At 42.4% G+C, this 20,585-nt stretch overlaps 2 protein-coding genes across 2 annotated transcripts; both read left to right on the top strand.

The window, feature by feature from the left end:
- Positions 1-1,168: 1,168 nt before the first annotated feature.
- LOC141501613 (disintegrin and metalloproteinase domain-containing protein 1a-like) lies at positions 1,169-6,713 on the top strand. Its single transcript, XM_074205754.1, has one exon. The coding sequence runs from the start codon at positions 4,025-4,027 to the stop codon at positions 6,512-6,514; it is 2,490 nt and encodes an 829-aa protein (XP_074061855.1). The 5' UTR covers positions 1,169-4,024; the 3' UTR covers positions 6,515-6,713.
- Positions 6,714-11,467: 4,754 nt separating this feature from the next.
- LOC141497908 (disintegrin and metalloproteinase domain-containing protein 1a-like) lies at positions 11,468-15,559 on the top strand. The gene has a single exon (XM_074200765.1). It carries the CDS (start codon positions 12,528-12,530, stop codon positions 14,988-14,990), a length of 2,463 nt encoding a protein of 820 aa, XP_074056866.1. The 5' UTR covers positions 11,468-12,527; the 3' UTR covers positions 14,991-15,559.
- Positions 15,560-20,585: the final 5,026 nt, after the last annotated feature.

Consider the following 20,585-nt stretch of genomic DNA (forward strand, 5'->3'; position numbering starts at 1 on the left):
TTGCATGTTTAAAGATGATTTTTAGAAGGACTTCGGAATTAATATTTGGAGAACTCTCAATCCCAGAACCCTTCTCTGGCTATCAGTCAAATATACATTGCCTGGTGAGGTCCTGGTTAAACCTGATGCAGGAGCTAGCTGTGAAAATGAGGTCATACCTTTCTGTCTGAAAGAGTTGACTAAGAAGTAGTTTCTTCTTCCTGCCCCCTAAGGAAGCAGAATTAAAGAATGTGTTGCAATCCAAGCTGAGGTCTCTGCCTAACTGAGGGCAGGGAAGCAGCCCAGAATGACAGATGGGTGACTCAGAGTCCCAAAGGTGTAATGGCCCAATCTTACAGAGGAGAGACTTGGCCAAGTCATGGAACAGCCTGGTCCAGCATCAGAGCTTCCTTGGAACAGAATAGCCTAGCACAGTTATGGAACAGCTCAGTTTAAAAATAGGAGTGCTACATGGAATTTTCCAATACTAAACCATGAACACGAGTTAAATAAGACTCAAGCCCAGGAAAAAGAACGCAGAAACCCAAGTTCCAGAATTGTGAGTTGCCCTGACAGCATGTTTTCCTTTCTTGTGGGCTTCCTCGATGGTATTTTAAGTTTGTGCTCATTTCCCCCCATGGGCACTGCATCCACTGATGGGAAATGACACCCCAGGGTTTTATAATTCTTTCTTTCTTTTGTTTTTAAGGTTTTAGCAAGGCAGATGGGGTTAAGTGGCTTGCCCAAGGCCACACAGCTAGGTAATTATGAAGTGTCTGAGGTCAAATTTGAACTCAGGTCCTCCTGACTCCAGGGCCAGTGCTCTATCCACTGTACCACCTAGCTGCTCCGGCTTTTATCATTCTTACTCTGCCTTTGGTAAGAATTAATTGAATCAGTTGGCATATTTATTTATGGTAAGCACACTAAGGTGGAGGCTTGGGAACTACAGAGATAGTTGGGAAGTATTCCCTCACTCTTTAAGGGTACCTCTAGAATTTTGAAATTCCTGCTTCAGCTGGGTGGTACAGTAGATGGAACACCAGCCCTGGAGTCAGGAGGACCTGAGTTAAAATGCAGCCTCAGACACTTAACAATTACCTGTGTGACCTTGGGCAAGTCATTTAACCCCACTGCCTTAAATAAATAAAATTTAAAAAAAAGAATTTTGAAGTTCTTGTAGGAAGGCATGCATGTGGGTTCAATGAGCAAACCCAGAGAGATAAGAGTATGTGGTAGGTAGGGAGAAAGGTGGGCAGTGGGAAGTTTCATGTTAATAAATATAAAGAAATATACATTGATAGAGACCAGATCTCTGATTACTTTGCTATAGGGGTCTCCCAGGCTTGTTCCGTATATATTTGTCTGTATGTTTTCTTCTCCATTAGACTATAAGCTTCTCGAGGGCAGGAACTGTCTTTTGTCTCTTTTTGTATCCTCAAAACCCAGATAGAGTCCAGAACATAGTAGATGCTTAATCAATGTTGATTGATTAATTGAGGAAGTCTCCCCTATCAATACAGGTAGACACCTTTTCTGAAACTCTTAGTTTTAGAGGGTTTTCTAGAGCACTGAGTGGTTAAGTAATTGACTGTTGCCTCAGACAATAAGCATCAAAGGCAGCACTGGAACCCAGATCTTCCTGCCTTCAGAGCCGGCATGTAGAAAACAAATGCAAGATGCATTAGGGAGAAGGCAGGAAAGAATTGGAAAAGTCTTTATGTCAAAGATGTTTCTTGGGATGTGTCTTGAAAGAGTAAGTGATTCTAGGGGCGGCTAGGTGATGCAGTGGATAGAGCACCGGCCCTGGAGTCAGGAATACCTGGGTTCAAATCCGGTCTCAAACACTTAATAATTACCTAGCTGTGTGGCCTTGGGAAAGCCACTTAACCCCATTGCCTTGCAAAAACCTAAAAAAAAAAAAAAAAAAAGTCAGTGATTCTAAGAGGAGGTGAGGAGAGTGCCTTCAGGCATCATGAAATAGCCTAGGCAAAGGTACAGAGGTGGGAGGAATAGCAAGAAGGCTATTTTGGGTGGACTAGAAAGAATAGGAATGGGAGTCGTGTATAATAAGGTGTATGAGACCAGGTTGTGTAAGACTACCCAAAAGGGAAACTTGGACTTAATCCTTGAATCATTAGGGAGCCACTGGAGTTTATTGAATAGTGGAATGACAAGATCAGATCCACTTTAATTTTCTTAAAATTAAAATTACTTTGATAGCTATGTGGGGTGTAGATTGGAGAAGGGAGAGATTTGAAGCAGGGAGGCTGATTAGTGTTAACAGTAGAGGCAAGGACTGATGTAGGTCTGAATTCAGCTGTTGGTTGTGTGAGAAGAGAGATGTGAGAGAAGATGGAGAAAGGTAGCATTGACAAGATTATCAGATTTGAGAGCTGAGGTAGAATGAAGAATTAGGGCTAACAGATATTGTGAACCTGGCAGGATAGTGTTGTTCTAGGCAAAAATAGGGATGTTTGGAAGAGGGGTCAGTTTGGATGAAAAGAGAGTGACTTCAGTTTTAGACATGTTAACATCCATATTAAAATGGTCGATCAAGGTAGAAGGTGATAGTGAATTATAAAAGAATAATTGAGACATGTCCTGATTTTTAAAATAACACTGAGAGTAGCAGAGTGAATTTGCCTCTTTATGAAATAACTACAGCCTTGATGGTCCACTAAGAATTTTTTTTAAAAAAAATCAAAATACAGACTAAACAAGACTTTTATTTTATTTTAATGGGCAAGAGAGGAGGTCCAAATCTGTGACTTTATCAGTGAGGAGGAACACCTGTATGAATTCTCTACCTTGTCACAGATTAGGCAACTCTTCTTTGAGTTAGTCTTGGAGAGTTCTCCAAGCATTGAGAAGCATGTTATATTTTCAGGGTTAAACAGCAAGTATAACATCAGAAGCAAAGATTAAACCTAGCTCTTCATGATTTCAGTGCCAGCTCTCTTTCCATTCTATCTTGCTACAGCCCAGATAAAACCATCCTTTTGACCAATATCTCAAAGGCACAAAAATAACAAAAAGAGAATAATGTGAGAGACTAAAATAAGATTCATTTTTCTTTATGCTTTATATCAATAAAAGGTCCCTTAATTCCTTCCAGACTCTTATTTAAGTAGCTTGTATTGGTCACGGCCCTATCAGCACCCCCTTCATCACTGCCTTAAGAGCTGCTACTAGTTTTCTTTGAGTGAAATCCATGTGAATTCAAAAAGTATTTCAAGGCTAAAGCCCAAGAGAAGGACAAGGTTCCTCCTATACCACAGGAGCATTACCACGACAATGAAAGATCAGTTCTTCTGAAGCTGCCAACGAAAGGATGAGACAATATGTGTCATTGAGAAGCATACTGTATTTGGAGCTAGGAAATCTAATACCTGCCCCTGTTACTTATTATCTGTATGACCTTGGACAATTCAATTAATTTAATTAAACATTAATAGAAGGAACTATTATGTGCCAATATATTGTCTCTTTGAAGAAACCATTTTCTGCTAGGGAATCCCGATCATCACTAACAAGAGATATCTGGAACCAAGTTCAGAACTGTCTCAGATCTTTGGTTCCCAGCTATGGAATTTTGGGGTTCAAATGCCTAGCAGAGGAACGGATGCCTACTGCTGTGGGGGATGGGGAGTCCACTGTGGACTGAAAGAGGAATAAGAGATGATTTTTCTTTCTTCACTGAGTCCTGCGTTGGGCAAGGGGATTGGTAACTGATACCCCCATTGTGAGAACAAAAAAAGATCTCATTCAGGGTACCCCAAGGAGAAATGAGATTACTGCTATCTCAGGAAGGTCAAAGAATCAGATACTGTTGGAGGGACAAAAGCAAAATTCATGAAAAAGTGAGAGGGTTAGTTCAGTGGGTTACCTGAAAACTTTGATATTCTCTGGGACAGAGAAACAACATTCTCTAGAGCTGAAGAGAAAAGACCGTATCATTGAGAGAACCAGCAAGGGAAGGATCTGAGGGACAGTGACCCAATATCAGCAGTATCTCTACCTGTGTTATAGTTGTAAGAATCAAATGGTTATAGAGGAGACTGAGACAATGTCCCCATTGAAGGTTTTCAAGATGGAAGGCTTAGGTATGGGTCTGGGATTTTCTCTTATTAGTTTGGGAAGTTTGCTATTGGCAGGGATGATTTTCACAGGTAGATCCTGTGCTCTGGGATCAGTAGATTACTTTTATGAAATAGTCATTCCTAAGAAGTTAACAGTCAAGGGTAGGGAAGACCCAGAAAGTAAAGTATCCTATCTGCTTTATATGAGAAACAAAACACTTGTGATTCATTTGAAGTTGAAGCAAATGATTTTTGTTAAGAACTTCCCTATCTATACCTACATCAAAGACATCTTAGACCTGGATCTTTTTTTTATCCAGAATGACTGTTATTATGATGGCTACGTAGAAGGTGAGCTGAGGTCCCCTGTGTCCATCAGCACTTGTTCAGGGCTCCAAGGCTTTATAAGAATAGATAAATTAGTTTATGGCATTGAACCCATTGAAACATCAAAGCAGTTTGAACATGTTTTATATGTCATGGATGAGCACCTCCAAAGCTCCTGTAGAGTGACCGAAGAAGACCAAAGATCCAGAAGTAATGTGCAGAAACAGAGAAAGGAAGAGAAAGACACATTTGAAACTGAGTCCCTGAACTACATCTGGTCACACACCAAATACATGGAGTTGTTTGTCGTGGTTGACAACAGGCGGTTCCAAAGGTGGAACAGCAATGTGACCAAGACCATCCAGATGGTGATGAATGCCCTTTCACATGTGAATACCTTCAGCCAGGGAATCAATGTAAAGGTGGTCTTGGTAGGGTTGGAGATCTGGACAGAGAGAGACCAGGTGAGGATTTCTGGGGACCTCCGGGAAGTCCTCCACAATTTCAACCACTGGAGAGAAAAGGAGCTGGTCAGTCGGGCAAAGCATGATGTTGCCCATCTCATAGTAGGCTATGATCCAGGAGAGTCCATGGGGGAAGCATTTCTGAATGGGGCCTGTGTGTCTGAGCTTGCAGCAGGAGTAGAATCTTTCTACCATGAAGATCCTACTTTGTTTGCAGTGCTCATGGTCCACGAGCTGGGCCATAACCTGGGTATGAGACATGACCATGTGGCTTGCATCTGTCCTGACCAACCCTCCTGCATCATGCTTAGAACTATCAGCTTTGAGAGAAGTTTCAGCAACTGTAGCTTGGAAGATTTCTATGAATTCCTGCGACACCACAAAGGGTCCTGCCTCTATGACAAGCCAGTGCCCAGGGGAATGGTCCGGAAGCCTTTCTGCGGGGACCACGTAGTAGACAGAGGGGAGGAATGTGACTGTGGTGGTCATCACGAGTGTGTGAAGGACCAGTGCTGCCTGCCCTCTTGCCAGATGAGGCAGGGCTCAGAATGTGCTTTTGGACCCTGCTGCAGAAAGTGCAAGTTTCTGAAGGCAGCCACCCTCTGTCGTGCCAGCGTGGATGAGTGTGACCTCCCTGAATACTGTAATGGCACCTCCATGTGGTGCCAGCCCGACACCTACAAGCAAGATGGCACCCCATGCAGGGGAGAAAGTTACTGCTACCAGGGGCGGTGTAGGAGCCTGGAGAGTCAGTGTGTGGAGGTGTTTGGTGAGGGCTCCAGAGCCGCCCGGCCAAGCTGTTACCATCTTCTGAACACTCAGGGGGATAGGTTTGGGAACTGTGGCAGTGGTGAGAAAGGGTTACACAAGGTGTTTGTCAAGTGTGAGCCAAAAGATGTCTTGTGTGGGAGACTGCTGTGTGAGGACATTCCCAGATTGCCCCGCATGAAGAACCACCACACACTCATCCAGATTCCCCTCAAAGACACATGGTGCTGGGGGATAGACTTCTTTGAGGATGTGGATCTCCCTGATGGAGGGGCCGTGAAGGCTGGCACCTTGTGTGGCCCCCAGAAGATCTGTTTCAACCACACGTGCTCTGATGTGCAGGTGCTGAAATATGACTGCGAGCCAGAGACCATGTGTCATGGCAGAGGAGTCTGCAACAACCTCAAGCATTGTCACTGTGATGATGGCTATGCCCCTCCCACGTGTGATTCCAAGGGCTTTGGGGGTAGTGTGGACAGTGGTCCTCCTCTGGAGATCAGTACTTCCCTGGAGGTCGGAACCCCTTCTATGGACATCAGAACCTTTTCTTTTGTGAACAGAGTCCCTTTACTTGGGGAAGCTGCCCTATCTGCTGAAGAACACCCCTTTCCACCTCCTCTAGAGCCCTCTCCTGAGGATTCCTCCACTTTTGACTTTACCCCACTCCCTTCTCCAACCATCACCTGTCCTCCTGTGGCTATCAAGTCTGCAGAAGATAGGACGGGACACACAGTCTTCATTTGGATTTCGATTTCCCTCATCTTCTTCATCATCTTGTTGACTTTTGTCTCCATATACTTGTTCTATAAGAATAAGTCCAAGCCTGGATTAGACAGGCAGAGGAAGAGGAAGAGGAAGCAGAAGAGGAAGAGGAAGACAGAGCATGAAATATAGGATGAACATGTCATGGACTCCAATCGGTGGACAGAAATGGGTGGAGTTACACAAAATAAGACTTTGACAGCAAATCCTGCCTCCATAGCCTGACTACAAGAGAAGGTCATGACTGGGAAGTAGAAATTCACTCTGGGAATTTCCCCACCATTTATTAATCTGGAGATGGAAGAATCTAAATAAATGAATAAATAAAATACTGTCCACACCTGATGTTTTTCCTTAGGCTTCTTAGACTCAGGAGCATTAGGGTCAAGATTCAGGCACAAAAGTGCCAGATTACCCATTATAGATAAGGATAAGTTTTCCAGTTCAGTCCATGACCAGAGAGACCTATACTAAATTTCTCTCTCCTTCCTCACTGGAGTTACTCTGCACCCATGATTAAATTTGTTGGATCAATTGTCAAGAAGTGAGAGTAGGCAACTATACTACCCAGTGGATAGAGAAATTGATTTGGAGTCAGGAAGGCCTATGTGACCTTCAGCACCTGCTTAACCTCCCCTTGTCTCCTCAGGTGTAAAATGAAAGCTACAATGGCACCCACCTCACAGAGCTGTTGAGGGGTTTGAGTGAGATCACCTATGTAACGAGCTTTGCAAACCATAAAGTACAGAGAGCATGGTACCTCCCATTATTATTTCAAGTCCTGCAGGTTTCCATTTAGATGCCTCCAGTATTTCCTAGCTCTCATCTATTCCTGAATCTAAGATAACTGATAAAAAAAAAATGTTAAGTTGACTTCCATCACTTTGTTTCAGGCTATTCAATAAGTTCCAAATTAAAGGCAGCCACCCTCTGTCGTGCCAGCGTGGATGAGTGTGACCTCCCTGAATACTGTAATGGCACCTCCATGTGGTGCCAGCCCGACACCTACAAGCAAGATGGCACCCCATGCAGGGGAGAAAGTTACTGCTACCAGGGGCAGTGTAGGAGCCTGGAGAGTCAGTGTGTGGGGTCCAAAATTAAAGTAACTGCACTATCAATTAGCTTGAATCTTCTGGAATCATAGCTAGAGGAGTTGACCCCTGCTGTTGTTTAGTTTTGTTTTTCAGTCATTCCCAACTTTTCATGATGCCATTTAGGGCTTTCTTGAAAAAAGATTCTTTTTTTTCAGTGGATTAAGGCAATCAGAGGTTAAGTGACTTGCCTATAGTCACACGTGTTAGTAAGTATCTGAACCTGGCTTTGAACTCAGATCCCCTGACTCCAGGCGCAGCATGCTATTCACTGTGCTACCTAGATTTAACCCAAGATTTAAACTATGTTCCCAAACCTCATTGTTTCTATGCCTTTCCAGCTTGTCCACAAGCATAACAGGAGTGACAGCCAAATTTTGCTCAAATCTTGCTAAGTCTAGTTAATCTCTCAAAATATTTCTTTAGTATTTTATCCAATATTTGACTTATTCTCTAACATTATTTGGACCTTTTAGAAAATCTCAGGTGCTTACTAATGGCTCTCTGCCTCAGTTTTTTGTTTGTTTTTGTTTTTGCAAGGCAATGGGGTTAAATGACTTGCCCATCACACAGCTAAGTAATTATTAAGTGTCTGATTTTGGATTTGAACTCAGGTCCTCCTGACTCCAGGGCTGGTGCTCTATCCACTGCATCACCTAGCTGCCTCCCTGCCTCAGTTTTTTCAACTGCAAAAGGGAGATCATAAGAACTGCTACCTGCCAGGGTTATTGTGAGGATCAATTAAGAAAATATTTGTAAATTGCTTTGAAGAGCTTAAAGCAGAATATATTTGCTATTATTATTTTTATTCCTTAAAAAACAATAGAATCACCTCCCCACATACTTACTAATATTAAATCTTCCCTTGAAACAAATAATAATAAACAGGTAAGACTTATATGAAAGCTAGGTGGTCCAATGGATAGAACATCAACTCTAGAGTCAGGAAGATCTGAAGTCAAATCCAGCCTCAGATGCTTCCTAATTCTATGATCCTGGCTTCCTCAGTTTCCTCAGGTGTAAAATGAGCTGGAGAAGGAAATGACAAGTCAATCCAGCACCAGATATGACTGAAAAACTATTCAACAACAACATAGGCCAAATTGTTGGGAATAAAAAGAAATGCATCCACATCATCCCCTTCCCCAAGCCCCCAAAATCAAACGGTCCTTACTCTGCAGAAGCATACTTTCTGACATATGTACCACATGTTCTTATCTTGGCTTAGGTATTTATTTAATAATGTCAAAATTTGGACCTAATAATAATAATGTTTTGTCCCTCATTTTTTTTAGGGTTTTGCAAGGCAATTGGGGTTAAGTGACTTGCCCAAGGCCACACAGCTAGGTAATTATTAAGTGTCTGAGGCCGGATTTGAACTCAGGTACTCCTGACTCTGGGGCCGGTGCTCTATCTACTGCACCACCTAGTCTGCCCTTGGCCTTCATTCTTGAAGAAGACCACAACATCAGGGAGGTGAGGCCATGACAAGTAAGTGAATTAGATTTGAGGGGAGGGGGCTATCACCAGCCTCTCTTTCTCCTCCAGAATCATCTGAGTCCAGTGGGCAGATATGAATCAGGGCGACTGGAGATGATTCATAATGGAGAGTATAAGTAATGTTAGAATAAAAATATCATTAAATTTTTTTAAACATATTTAGTATAAAGGGGAGCAAGGTGGCACAGTGGATAAAGTCGGGAAGGTTCATTTTCCTGAGTTCAGATATGGTCCTAGTCACTTACTAGCTCTGTGACTGGGCAAGTCACTTTAATCCTGTTTGCTTCAGTTTCTTCATCTTTAAAATGAACTGAAGAAGGAAATGGCAGAACCACAGGGTCTCTGCCAAAAAAAAAAAACCCAAATGGGATCACAAAGAATCAGACATGACTGAAAAATGACTAAAAAAGGAAAAACTTAGTAAATGTTAAACATTGTGCTGAATACTGTATTCCAATAAAAAAGGAAGATAGTTCTTGCCCTCAAGGAGTTTACATTCTAAGGGGGAGAAATAATTCTTAAAGGTAGCTACGAAGGCGTATTTTGTTTGGAGAAGTCATAGAGACACTGTTGAGCCACAGAGGAAGCGATTGACACAGCCTTTCCAGCCTCCATGGAAATATTAATTTTATTTTGGTTTCAGAATTAGAAATCTGGTAGGGGAGGGCAAAAGAAGAGACTCCACATTTAGGTTGACAGGGTTGAAGATAAGAAAATGGCAAGACTGGATTAAAATATGAAGCATAGTTATGGCTGGATAGTTGTGGGGGTAAGTGATAGATTCACCAAAACGAGTATCGTAGACCCCACAGCAGGCCCTGAGAAGATCAGTTCCTTTATGGCAGGTTATCTGGAGGTCCATTGGGAGGAGGATACAGCAGGACAATTGGCACAGTCCAGTGGCTCAGAGGTTACACCAAAGGATGTGGTAGATAGTAAGATCTCATAGAGGTTTTTGTGGGAATATTAAAAAGATGTGCACTAGAGATAAGACAATCTAATGAATAGGGGCGGCTAGGTGGCGCAGTGAATACAGCACTGGCACTGGAGTCAAGAGTACCTGAGTTCAAATCTGACCTCAGACACTTAATAATGACCTAGCCGTGTGGCCTTGGGCAAGTCACTTCACCTCATTGTCTTGCAAAAAAAAAACCAAACTAAAAAAAAATCTAATGAATGTCAGTTTAATCCCAGATAATGTGTAGTTGATGCCCTAATGATGACTTGAATAAAAGGCATGGATGATACGCTTACCAAATTTTCTGGTGACACAAATCTGTGAGGAATAGATAACACATTGCATAAAAGAGTCAGACTCCAAGAAGATTTTTAAAGACCTTAGTGCAGTGGATTGAATCTTATCAATGAAATTTAGTTAGGATGAATATAAAGTTTTAGCATTGGGTTCAAAAATATCTTTACAACTATATTTTACAAATATAAGATAGTTTAGTTGTATCTGATTCTTTATGACCTCATTCAGAGTTTTCAGGGCAAAGATACTGATTTTCCATTTCCTTTTCCAGCTCATTTTATAGATGAAGAAACTGAGGCAAACTGAAGGTGAAGTGACTTGCCTAGGGTCACACAGCTAGTAAAGGTCTGAAACCAAATTTGAGTTTTCCTGTTTCTAAGCCCAGAGTTCTATTCACTTTGCTACCTCTACCCCAAAGACAAGGTTAGGTAGCAATTTATCTGAAAAAAAAAAAGAGCAGAGGAGTGGTGATCTTAATGGCTCAATGTGATTCAGCAATATGATGGGGGAAGTCAAGAAAGTTAGTTTGAATTTAGAGTGCATTAAGAGAGGAATAAGAACTTGGTCCTTTGCTCTCATCAACCCTCATCTGGAACAGACTTCTTCCATTTAGAAGGATCTTTGATAAACTAAAAAGCATCTGTGTAGATCATCCAGGATGAACAGGATGGTGAAGGGCTTCAGGGTCACCTCATAGAAAATTCAGTTGACAAACACAAGATATTTTGTCTCAAAATGACAAGACTCGGGAGAAATAGGATTGGTATCATAAAGTTTTTGAAAGCATGTCCCATGAAATAGGAAGGAAGGAAATAATCATTTATAAGCACTTTATATCTCATTGACCCTCATAACAATTCTGGAAGGCAGGTGCTATCTTTGTTCCCATCTCATAGAGGAGAAAACAGGCAACAGAAGTCAGAGGGACTTGTTGAGGGTCACCTATCTGGAAAGTCTGAGGCTGGATTTGAACTCTTATCTTCCTGACTTTAGATCCAGCACTCCCTCCACTGTACCACTCAGTTCCCCCAAATATCCCCATATTACAGATGAGAAAATGTAACCTTAGAAATGGTACAAAGCTTGCCATAGTGGACAGAATATTGGACCTGGATTCAAGAAGACCCATGTTTGAATTTAACTTAGATCATTCCTGGCTTTGTCACTTAGACTCTGTCTGCCTTCATTTCCTCAACTGTAAATGGGAAGGAATCCTAACAACCTCTACCTGCCAAGATTTTTATGACGATCAAATTAGATCATATTTATAAGCGGTCAGTACAGAACATCATAGGATCTCTATATAAGCTTGTTGCCTTGTCCAACAACATATGGGGGAAGAGTCAGAAGAGAACATTTGAATCTGGGAATTTCATGATCTCAAGTCCATTCCTCATTCCATACTGGCCCTTGGGATAGCTGCTCTCCCAGCTACTCTACATTGTGCATTAGTACACATGTCACACTATTTGGATACCGAGTCATTTGTTTTCCTGAGGACAAGGAGAGAACACTTGCAATTTTTACACCATCTGTGCCCCTGATTTGAGGCTATTTTATTTTTATCTGGAGTCTCATAATCATGACCTCAAATGTCATTATCATGTGGCAGCCAAGGAAGACAAAAGTACCCATGTCCTCCAAGAGAAGGGGGAACATCAGGACAGGTTCAGCCCTTGAAAAGGGGGTGTGGATGCTTAGGGATGTTCCAGTCACCATCAGAAATCCAGCCTTAAACCCCTTTGGGGACAAGGAGGGAAGGCACTGTGCCTCCTGAGAAGGACCGTGTGCAGTAGAGTAGGGGGTGGTGAAGCTGTTGAGAACAGGAGGCATGAGCAGACAGTTCTGGGGCCAGTTCACAGACTTCTCTTGGAAGTTGTTGGATTCTTAGAGTTGGCGGGGCAACGGATAACTGGGCTAGTGGGGGAGGGGTGTTTTTCCATGTTGACCAGGGTTAAGGAATGAGTGAGAGTTGATTTCTTTTTATTCTTTTTTCTTGAGCCTAGTTCAGGATTGGGGTACTAATTGAGAGAACCTTCTTTGGGGCCAAAAGAAGGGTAAGAACAGAGTGGTCCAAGAAGCATTAGAGCTGTTGCTGTCCTAGGAAGATCACAGAATCAGATGGTGGGCCAGAAGCAGAATCTGCAGAGGGTGGAAGAAGAGCTGGAGAGTCACCTGAGGACCTGGGATCTTTTGCAGGCATCCCGCAGAGGTCTGGGGGCATGAACCATGCCATTGAACCAATGGTGAGGCCCCCCAAAACAGAGGCCCAGGTATCATTAGCCACTTCACATGGGTCATGTCTGTGGCTCCAGATCCAGTTTCTTCAGCTACATCCCTTGGTCCTCTCCCAAAAAACAACGTGGCCATGGGTGAGAATAGAAAAAAATATCTTTTCAAAGGTCCCCAAATGAGAGTCTGGAACTTTAGCCTAGGCTCCTCCATCATTGGCCTGGAGATCATCTTTCTGTGGGTGGGCATGCTTCTCTTGGGAACATCCTGTGCCATGGGGCATTACTCTTATTATGAAATAGTCATCCCAAGGAAATTAGTAACATTCAAAAACCGGGAAGGATCAACAGAAAAACTGTCCTACGTACTATTAATGAGAGGTAAAAGGCAGGTAATTTGGCTGAGGTTGAAAAGAGGATTGTTTATCAAGGACTTGCCTGTCTACACCTACACCAAAGAGACCTTAGCCCTGGATATGCCTTTGATCAGGTATGACTGCTATTATGATGGATATGTAGAGGGTGACCTGCGGTCCCTGGTTTCTATCAGCACCTGCTCAGGCCTCAAAGGCATGATAACTATGGAGAACTCAGTCTATGGCATTGAGCCCATCGACAGATCAAAGACTTTTGAACATGTCTTGTACCACATGGATGGGCATGTAAAAGTTTCTTGTAAGGTCAACGAAGAAGCATCCAATCTGCAACCAAGACGAGACAAAGATTATAGCTATGAGGAAGCAGAGTCTGTCAAATCCCTCGACTACATCTGGTCACACACCAAGTACATGGAGATGTTTGTCGTGGTTGACAACAGGCGGTTCCAAAGGTGGAACGGCAATGTGACCAAGACCATCCAGATGGTGATGGATGCCCTTGCACATGTGAATACCTTCAGCCAGGGAATCAATGTAAAGGTGGTCTTGGTAGGGTTGGAGATCTGGACAGAGAGAGACCAGGTGAGGATTTCTGGGGACCTCCGGGAAGTCCTCCACAATTTCAACCACTGGAGAGAAAAGGAGCTGGTCAGTCGGGCAAAGCATGATGTTGCCCATCTCATAGTAGGCTATGATCCAGGAGAGTCCATGGGGGAAGCATTTCTGAATGGGGCCTGTGTGTCTGAGCTTGCAGCAGGAGTAGAATCTTTCTACCATGAAGATCCTACTTTGTTTGCAGTGCTCATGGTCCACGAGCTGGGCCATAACCTGGGTATGAGACATGACCATGTGGCTTGCATCTGTCCTGACCAACCCTCCTGCATCATGCTTAGAACTATTAGCTTTGAGAGAAGTTTCAGCAACTGTAGCTTGGAAGATTTCTATGAATTCCTGCGACACCACAAAGGGTCCTGCCTCTATGACAAGCCAGTGCCCAGGGGAATGGTCCGGAAGCCTTTCTGTGGGGACCACGTAGTAGACAGAGGGGAGGAATGTGACTGTGGTGGTCATCACGAGTGTGTGAAGGACCAGTGCTGCCTGCCCTCTTGCCAGATGAGGCAGGGCTCAGAATGTGCTTTTGGACCCTGCTGCAGAAAGTGCAAGTTTCTGAAGGCAGCCACCCTCTGTCGTGCCAGCGTGGATGAGTGTGACCTCCCTGAATACTGTAATGGCACCTCCATGTGGTGCCAGCCCGACACCTACAAGCAAGATGGCACCCCATGCAGGGGAGAAAGTTACTGCTACCAGGGGCGGTGTAGGAGCCTGGAGAGTCAGTGTGTGGAGGTGTTTGGTGAGGGCTCCAGAGCCGCCCGGCCAAGCTGTTACCATCTTCTGAACACTCAGGGGGATAGGTTTGGGAACTGTGGCAGTGGTGAGAAAGGGTTACACAAGGTGTTTGTCAAGTGTGAGCCAAAAGATGTCTTGTGTGGGAGACTGCTGTGTGAGGACATTCCCAGATTGCCCCGCATGAAGAACCACCACACACTCATCCAGATTCCCCTCAAAGACACATGGTGCTGGGGGATAGACTTCTTTGAGGATGTGGATCTCCCTGATGGAGGGGCCGTGAAGGCTGGCACCTTGTGTGGCCCCCAGAAGATCTGTTTCAACCACACGTGCTCTGATGTGCAGGTGCTGAAATATGACTGCGAGCCAGAGACCATGTGTCATGGCAGAGGAGTCTGCAACAACCTCAAGCATTGTCACTGTGATGATGGCTATGCCCCTCCCACGTGTGATTCCAAGGGCTTTGGGGGCAGTGTGGACAGTGGTTCTGCTCTGGAGGTCAGTATTTCCCTGGAGGTCAGAGCCCCATTCCCTAATAAAAACACACCTACTACTCAGGCTGTCCATTTAGATGAGCCTCATGCTATTACCCCTGCTGCCAAATCTGAAATACATTTTATGACTTCTGAAGAACCCCTTCTCAGCTTTGCGACTATGCAGTCAGTGAGTACAAGCTCTCCAGAATGTTCAACCAAGAAATCTTCCCTCCGATTCCCAGGTATCATTGTTGTTATGTCTGCCTTGATTATCAATATCATCCTGCTCTTGGGTCTACTCCTCACCATTTTTCTGCTCTTTTTCTACTAAAAATCAGATGTGGATGATGAAGTATATGCTCAAATTTGCGAAACTCATGGAAAAGTGAATTCACCTCCTCCACAAAGGGACCAATGCATTTAGCATGCCATAGGTTGTATGTATGGAGTGGGAATAAGTGGTGCCTGTGACCTGGTCATACCATAGAAGCGGAAGTGGGATGACTGTCCTGGAAAAACATGCTGTGGGCTTTTTGCTGTTTTCCATGAGATGGAGAAGGTTTGAATAAAAGAATAAATTAAATGGTGTCCTTAGTAGATGTATCTTTTTGTAAGATTTAGAATTGTAAGAATACTCTGGAAGAGGATAGGGTATGATTCAGTCACAGTGAAGCCAGGGACCCTTCAGTGGTATGACTGCCCGGCCCCATTGCTAACCTTGTCCCAAATAGCCTCTCTGAATCCACTGGAAATGGCTCTTTAGTTCTTTGGCTCAACTCTCCTAGATTTTACCCTGCTTTTCTAACCAATGGGCCAGTGGTGGTAACATATCCTTCTAAGCTGGATGCCTCACCTTTCCTCCTTATAATATCACCAAGTAGTCCTCTGACCTGGGGATTCCTTGACTTTCTGGTGTCCTACGGAATCACAGACCTGGGAAGCAGTTAGTAGCATGAGACAGTCAGCTAATTCACCTTGTTCATACTGATTTTTCTTTGTCTCTGGAGCCTTGGTGCTCTCTCTGACCCTTCACTAGCCTTGCCATTAAGCTGGGGTGGCCCCACAACTAGAGAAATCAAAAGCTACTTTTTAAGACTCCATAAAAAACTAATCAAACTTTCTTAGGCTACAATTTGGGAGAAAACTGGAGACTTTAGCTTATCAAGGGACTATCAAGTTGTTGCTTTTACTACTTGGCAAAAACTTCTTTTCCAAAGATAAAGAATTTAGAACTGTAAAGGACTTTTAATATGATCAAGAACTCCCCTCCCCCCCAAACACATACACCATTATTTTCCACTCACGCAAATTAACAAATGAAAAAACTATGATATTCCGCTACTGGCTTATGGTCCCAGAGGTAGTATCTTAAATAAGTTGGCAGCCATGAGAGTGAAGAGAAGGGGACGAATCTGAGAGATTTTTCAGAAGTATAATCCAAAGACTGCAACTTGTCAGGATATGGGAGATGATAGAGAACAAAGTCAAGATAACCCCAAAGTTCTGTGTCTTGATGACTGAGAACAGGCAGTGCCCTTAAGAGAAACAGAGGAAAATTTAAGATGATGATGATTTTAGTTTGAGATATCCAGTAGGAAATATCCTATGGAGAGTTGAAAACATTAGGAGTGGAGGGTCAAGGGCAAGGATTGAGCGGGAGATAGTGTTGGGAATTACTAGCATGAAGCTTAATCAGAATCCCCAAATTTTAGAGATGGAAACAACTTCTGAGACCATATAGTCCAATCAATATTCTTCTAAGAATCTCTGCTCCAATGCAGCCACAGTGTATCATGAATCCAGGAATTCACAGGAGACAACACTTAAAAGAGAAGCCAACAATAAATGCCATAGTTTCAAAGTGCAGTTATACAAAGCCTTACAAATATGATCTCATTTTATCCTTATGGGATCCCTGAGAATTTTTTGTTGGCGGTCATTTTTAGTCATGCCCAGTTCTTCATGATCCTATTTGGGGTTTTCTTGGCAGAGATATTGGAACAGTTTGCCATTTCCTTCTTCAGATGAGGAAACTGAGGCAAACAGGGTGAAGTGACTTGCTAAGAGTCACAAAGCTAAGAAGTGTCTGAGGCTAAATTTGAACTCAGGAAGATGAGTCTTCCTGATTCTAGGCTGGATACTCTATTCACTGTGCTTCTTAACTGCCCCCAAACCCTGAGAACAGCACCCATAATTCTCCCCATTTTATTGATGAGCAAACTGATCAGGGCCACACAGATACTAAATATTCAGAACTAGATCTGAATCTGGGCCTTCCTGATATTAATTTCATACTGTATCCAATGCAATGCTCTCTCCTCTGTGTAAGGAGGTGAATACATCCACTACTAGTACTGTTATTATTGGCATGGTATAACATTGGTACAGTGTTTTACGGTTTGTAAAATAACTCCATATTTTACTTCAAGTATGATTGATTTTTGGCAAGATGAGATATGATTCGAATATGACTCTTAGAGGATCTTCCTTATTCAAAAGTCATGTAGGCAGTCTACAAATATTAAACAATCACCTTTGGTGCTAAGTACCAATCATTAGGGACTTTTATATACTTCACCCTGCAAATCATACATTGTGTAAATGGTAGACCATAATAGTATTCTGTAATTGTAGTAGTAGTAGTAGTAGTAGCAGCAGCAGTTGTAGTAGTAGTAGTAGTAGTAGTAATAGTGGTGGTGATGGTAGTGATGGTAGAAGTGGTGGTAGTAGTAGTAGTGGTGGTAATTGTAGAAGTGGTGATAGTAGTTGTAGTTGTAATAGTAAGTAGTAGTAACAGTAGTAGCAGTGGTAATAGAAGTAGTAGTAGTAGTAGTAGTGGTGGTGGTGATAGGCGCAGCTAGGTGGCACAGTGGATAAAGCACCAGCCCTGGAGTCAGAAGTACCTGAGTTCAAATCCAGCCTCAGACACTTAATAATTACCTAGCTGTGCGGTCTTGGGCAAGCCACTTAACCCCATTGCCTTGCAAAAACCTTAAAAAAAGTAGTAGTGGTGATTGTAGTTGTAGTGGTAATAGTAAGTAGTAGTAGTAGTAGTAGTAGTAAGTAGTAGTAGTAGTAGTAGTAAGTAGTAGTAGTAGTAGTAGTAGCAGTAGTAGTAGTAGTAGTAGTAGTAGTAGTAGTAGTAGTAATAGTAGTAGTAGTGATGGTGGTAATAATAGTGGTGGTAGTGATACTAGTAGTGGTGGCAATGGCAGTGGTAGGGGTAGTGATAGTGGTGGTAGTAGTATCCTTAGTAGTAGTAATATCCTTAGATTAGAGGCAGTTAAATGTTGTATTAGCTAGAGCACTGAAATTTCAGGAAGGCTTGCTCATCTAAAAAGAAAAATACATTCCCTACCCTCAAGGAGCTTGCGTTCCAGTGTCAGAAGACAAGTCATAAAAGAGGAGCTGATGAGCTGATGGGGGGAGACATTCATTTGGAAACATGGTGACCAAGTCTAGAGAATGATGGATGACTGGTCTAAAACCCTTCTCCAAATGGGGGTCCCAGGCAGAGCTCACTAGCAGTGAAGAGAGCAGAGTCAGGAGGCAACAGAGGTGTGGTGACTAAGTCCAGAAAAAGAGGGTTGACTGATCTGGATACTTATAATCTCTGTGACCTTGGTGATTGGGGTGATCCTTCATCTCTCTGGGCCTCAGTTTCCTCATCTGTAAAGTGAGATAGTAGGTTGGCCCAACTACCCTCTGAAGTCCCATCTGCCTTTAGAGTTAGCATCCTATGCCATCTTTGAGAGATGAACATTGAATCTTCACTTGAGAACACCTCCTGGGGATAACAATCCTGTCACTTGGAGAGCACTTTAAAATGAGCAGAATTTCATTAACAAATTATGGCCTTTGATTGAGCTTTACCACTTTCAAGTCAAACCATTGTAACCTCCAACCACTGTTTTAAGGGTGCAGCCAGGTAGAACAATGTTGATCCCTCTGCCCTGGGTCACCTCCTCAAATTCTTGAAGAGAGACATCATATTTCCCATTTCCCCTGAATTTTCTCCTTTCTAGGCTAAATATTCCAAATTCTTCTAGAGATCCTCCCCCTTGATCCCATGAGAGTAAAGTGTAGGAGTAGGTAGAGGGGCAGAGCTAGGGGTTCAACATAGACATTCATCTTTAGACACTCCCAATGGTATGACTCTATGCAAGTCGCAAAACCTTTGAGACCCACAAGGTTGTTGGGAAAATCACAAAGGAGCATTGATGAAACACACTCTGCAGGACTGGGAGGTAGTGGATTTAGAGTGTGGCAGAAGACATAGGCACTTTGGATATCACCATTGAGGCAGTTAGTTTTACTTGAACATACATACATTGTTGAGCAGCTAGGTCTGGGTCTGAAGTGAGGAAGACTCATCTTTCTGAGTTCAAATCTGGCCTCAGACATTGACCCTGGGCAAGTCACTTTACCCTGTTTGCCTGAGGCTGGATTTGAACTCAATTCCTCCTGACTCCATGGCCGGTGCTCTATTCACTGTGCCAACTAGCTGCCCCTTCCTGGAATACTTTTAAGAATTCCCTATTTGACAAAAACTGCTAGGAAAACTGGAAAATAGTATGGTAGAAACTAAACATAGATATGTCACACCCTATACCAAGATAAGGTTAAAATGGGTACAGGATTTAGATATAAAGGGTGATAACAATCCAGTTAGGAGAATAATAGTTTATCTGTCATATCTATGGAATAGGGAGAAGCTTATGACCAAAGAAAAGAGAATATAATAAAATGCAAACTGGATTATTTTGATTACATTAAATTAAAAAGGTTTTGCACAAATAAAACTAATGCAACCAATATTAGAAAGAATGTGGAAAGCTGGGAAACAATTTTCACAGCTAGTGTTTCTGATAAAGGACTCATTACTAAAATATAGAGAGAATGAGTCAAATTTATAAAATTACAAGTCATCTCCCAATTGATAAATGGTCAAAAGATATGAATAGATAATTTTCAGATGAAGAAATTAAAGCTATCTAGATAGCATATGAAAAAACACTCCAAATCATTATTAATTAGAGAAATGCAAATTAAAACAAATGAGGTACTACCTCACACCTATTAGATTAGCTAAAGTGACAAAACAGGAAAATGAGGAGCCGTGAGAAAACTGGGACACTAATGCATTATTGGAATTGTGAACTGATCCAACCATTCTGGAGAGCAATTTGGAACTATATTGATCCAGCAATTCTAATACTAGATCTGTTTCCCAAAGAGATCATGAAAAAGAGAAAAAGACTCACAAATACAAAAATATTTATAGTAGTTCTTTTTTTGTAGTGTCAAAGAATTGGAAATTGAAAGGATATCCATCATGGCTGAATAAATTAGGGTATATGAATGTCTTGGAATACTATTGTTTCATAAGAAATCAGGAGCAAGTGAACTCCAGAAAAACCTGGAAAGATTTTCATAATCTGATGCTGAGTGAAGTGAGCAGAGCCAGGAGAACATTGTTTGCATTAACAGCAAAATTGTGTGATCAACTGTGTTGGACTTAGCTCCTCATTCTATTTTCATTTCTTAAAACTTGATTTAAGGGGTTTTTTGGGTTTTCTCATGGTTTTGTCCCTCTTTAGTCCTGATTCTTCTTTCACAACATGACTAATATGGAACTATGTTAAACATGATTGTACATTTTTAGCATTTTATCAGATTACTTGCTGGCATGGAGAAGGGGAAGAGAAGGAAGGGAGATAGAAAAATGCGAAACTCAAAAGCTTACAAAAATATGAATGTTGAAAACTATCTTTGCATGTAATTGAAAAAATAAAATATTTAAAAAAAAAAGAATTGCATCAAACCTGAGAACAAAAAAAGAGATTTCTCTCTCTCATTAGAGGTCAGCTCCCTTCCCTTCCCCCCGTCTGGTTCACATGTGTAAGTCACAAGTTGAAAAGACCCC

This window comes from Macrotis lagotis, chromosome X (assembly GCF_037893015.1).
Source record: "Macrotis lagotis isolate mMagLag1 chromosome X, bilby.v1.9.chrom.fasta, whole genome shotgun sequence".
Taxonomy (NCBI): domain Eukaryota; kingdom Metazoa; phylum Chordata; class Mammalia; order Peramelemorphia; family Peramelidae; genus Macrotis; species Macrotis lagotis.

Excerpts from the sequence above, each read along its gene's own strand:
- LOC141501613 (XM_074205754.1), top strand. The coding sequence starts at position 4,025 with ATGGTTATAGAGGAGACTGAGACAATGTCCCCATTGAAGGTTTTCAAG.
- LOC141497908 (XM_074200765.1), top strand. The coding sequence starts at position 12,528 with ATGTCTGTGGCTCCAGATCCAGTTTCTTCAGCTACATCCCTTGGTCCT.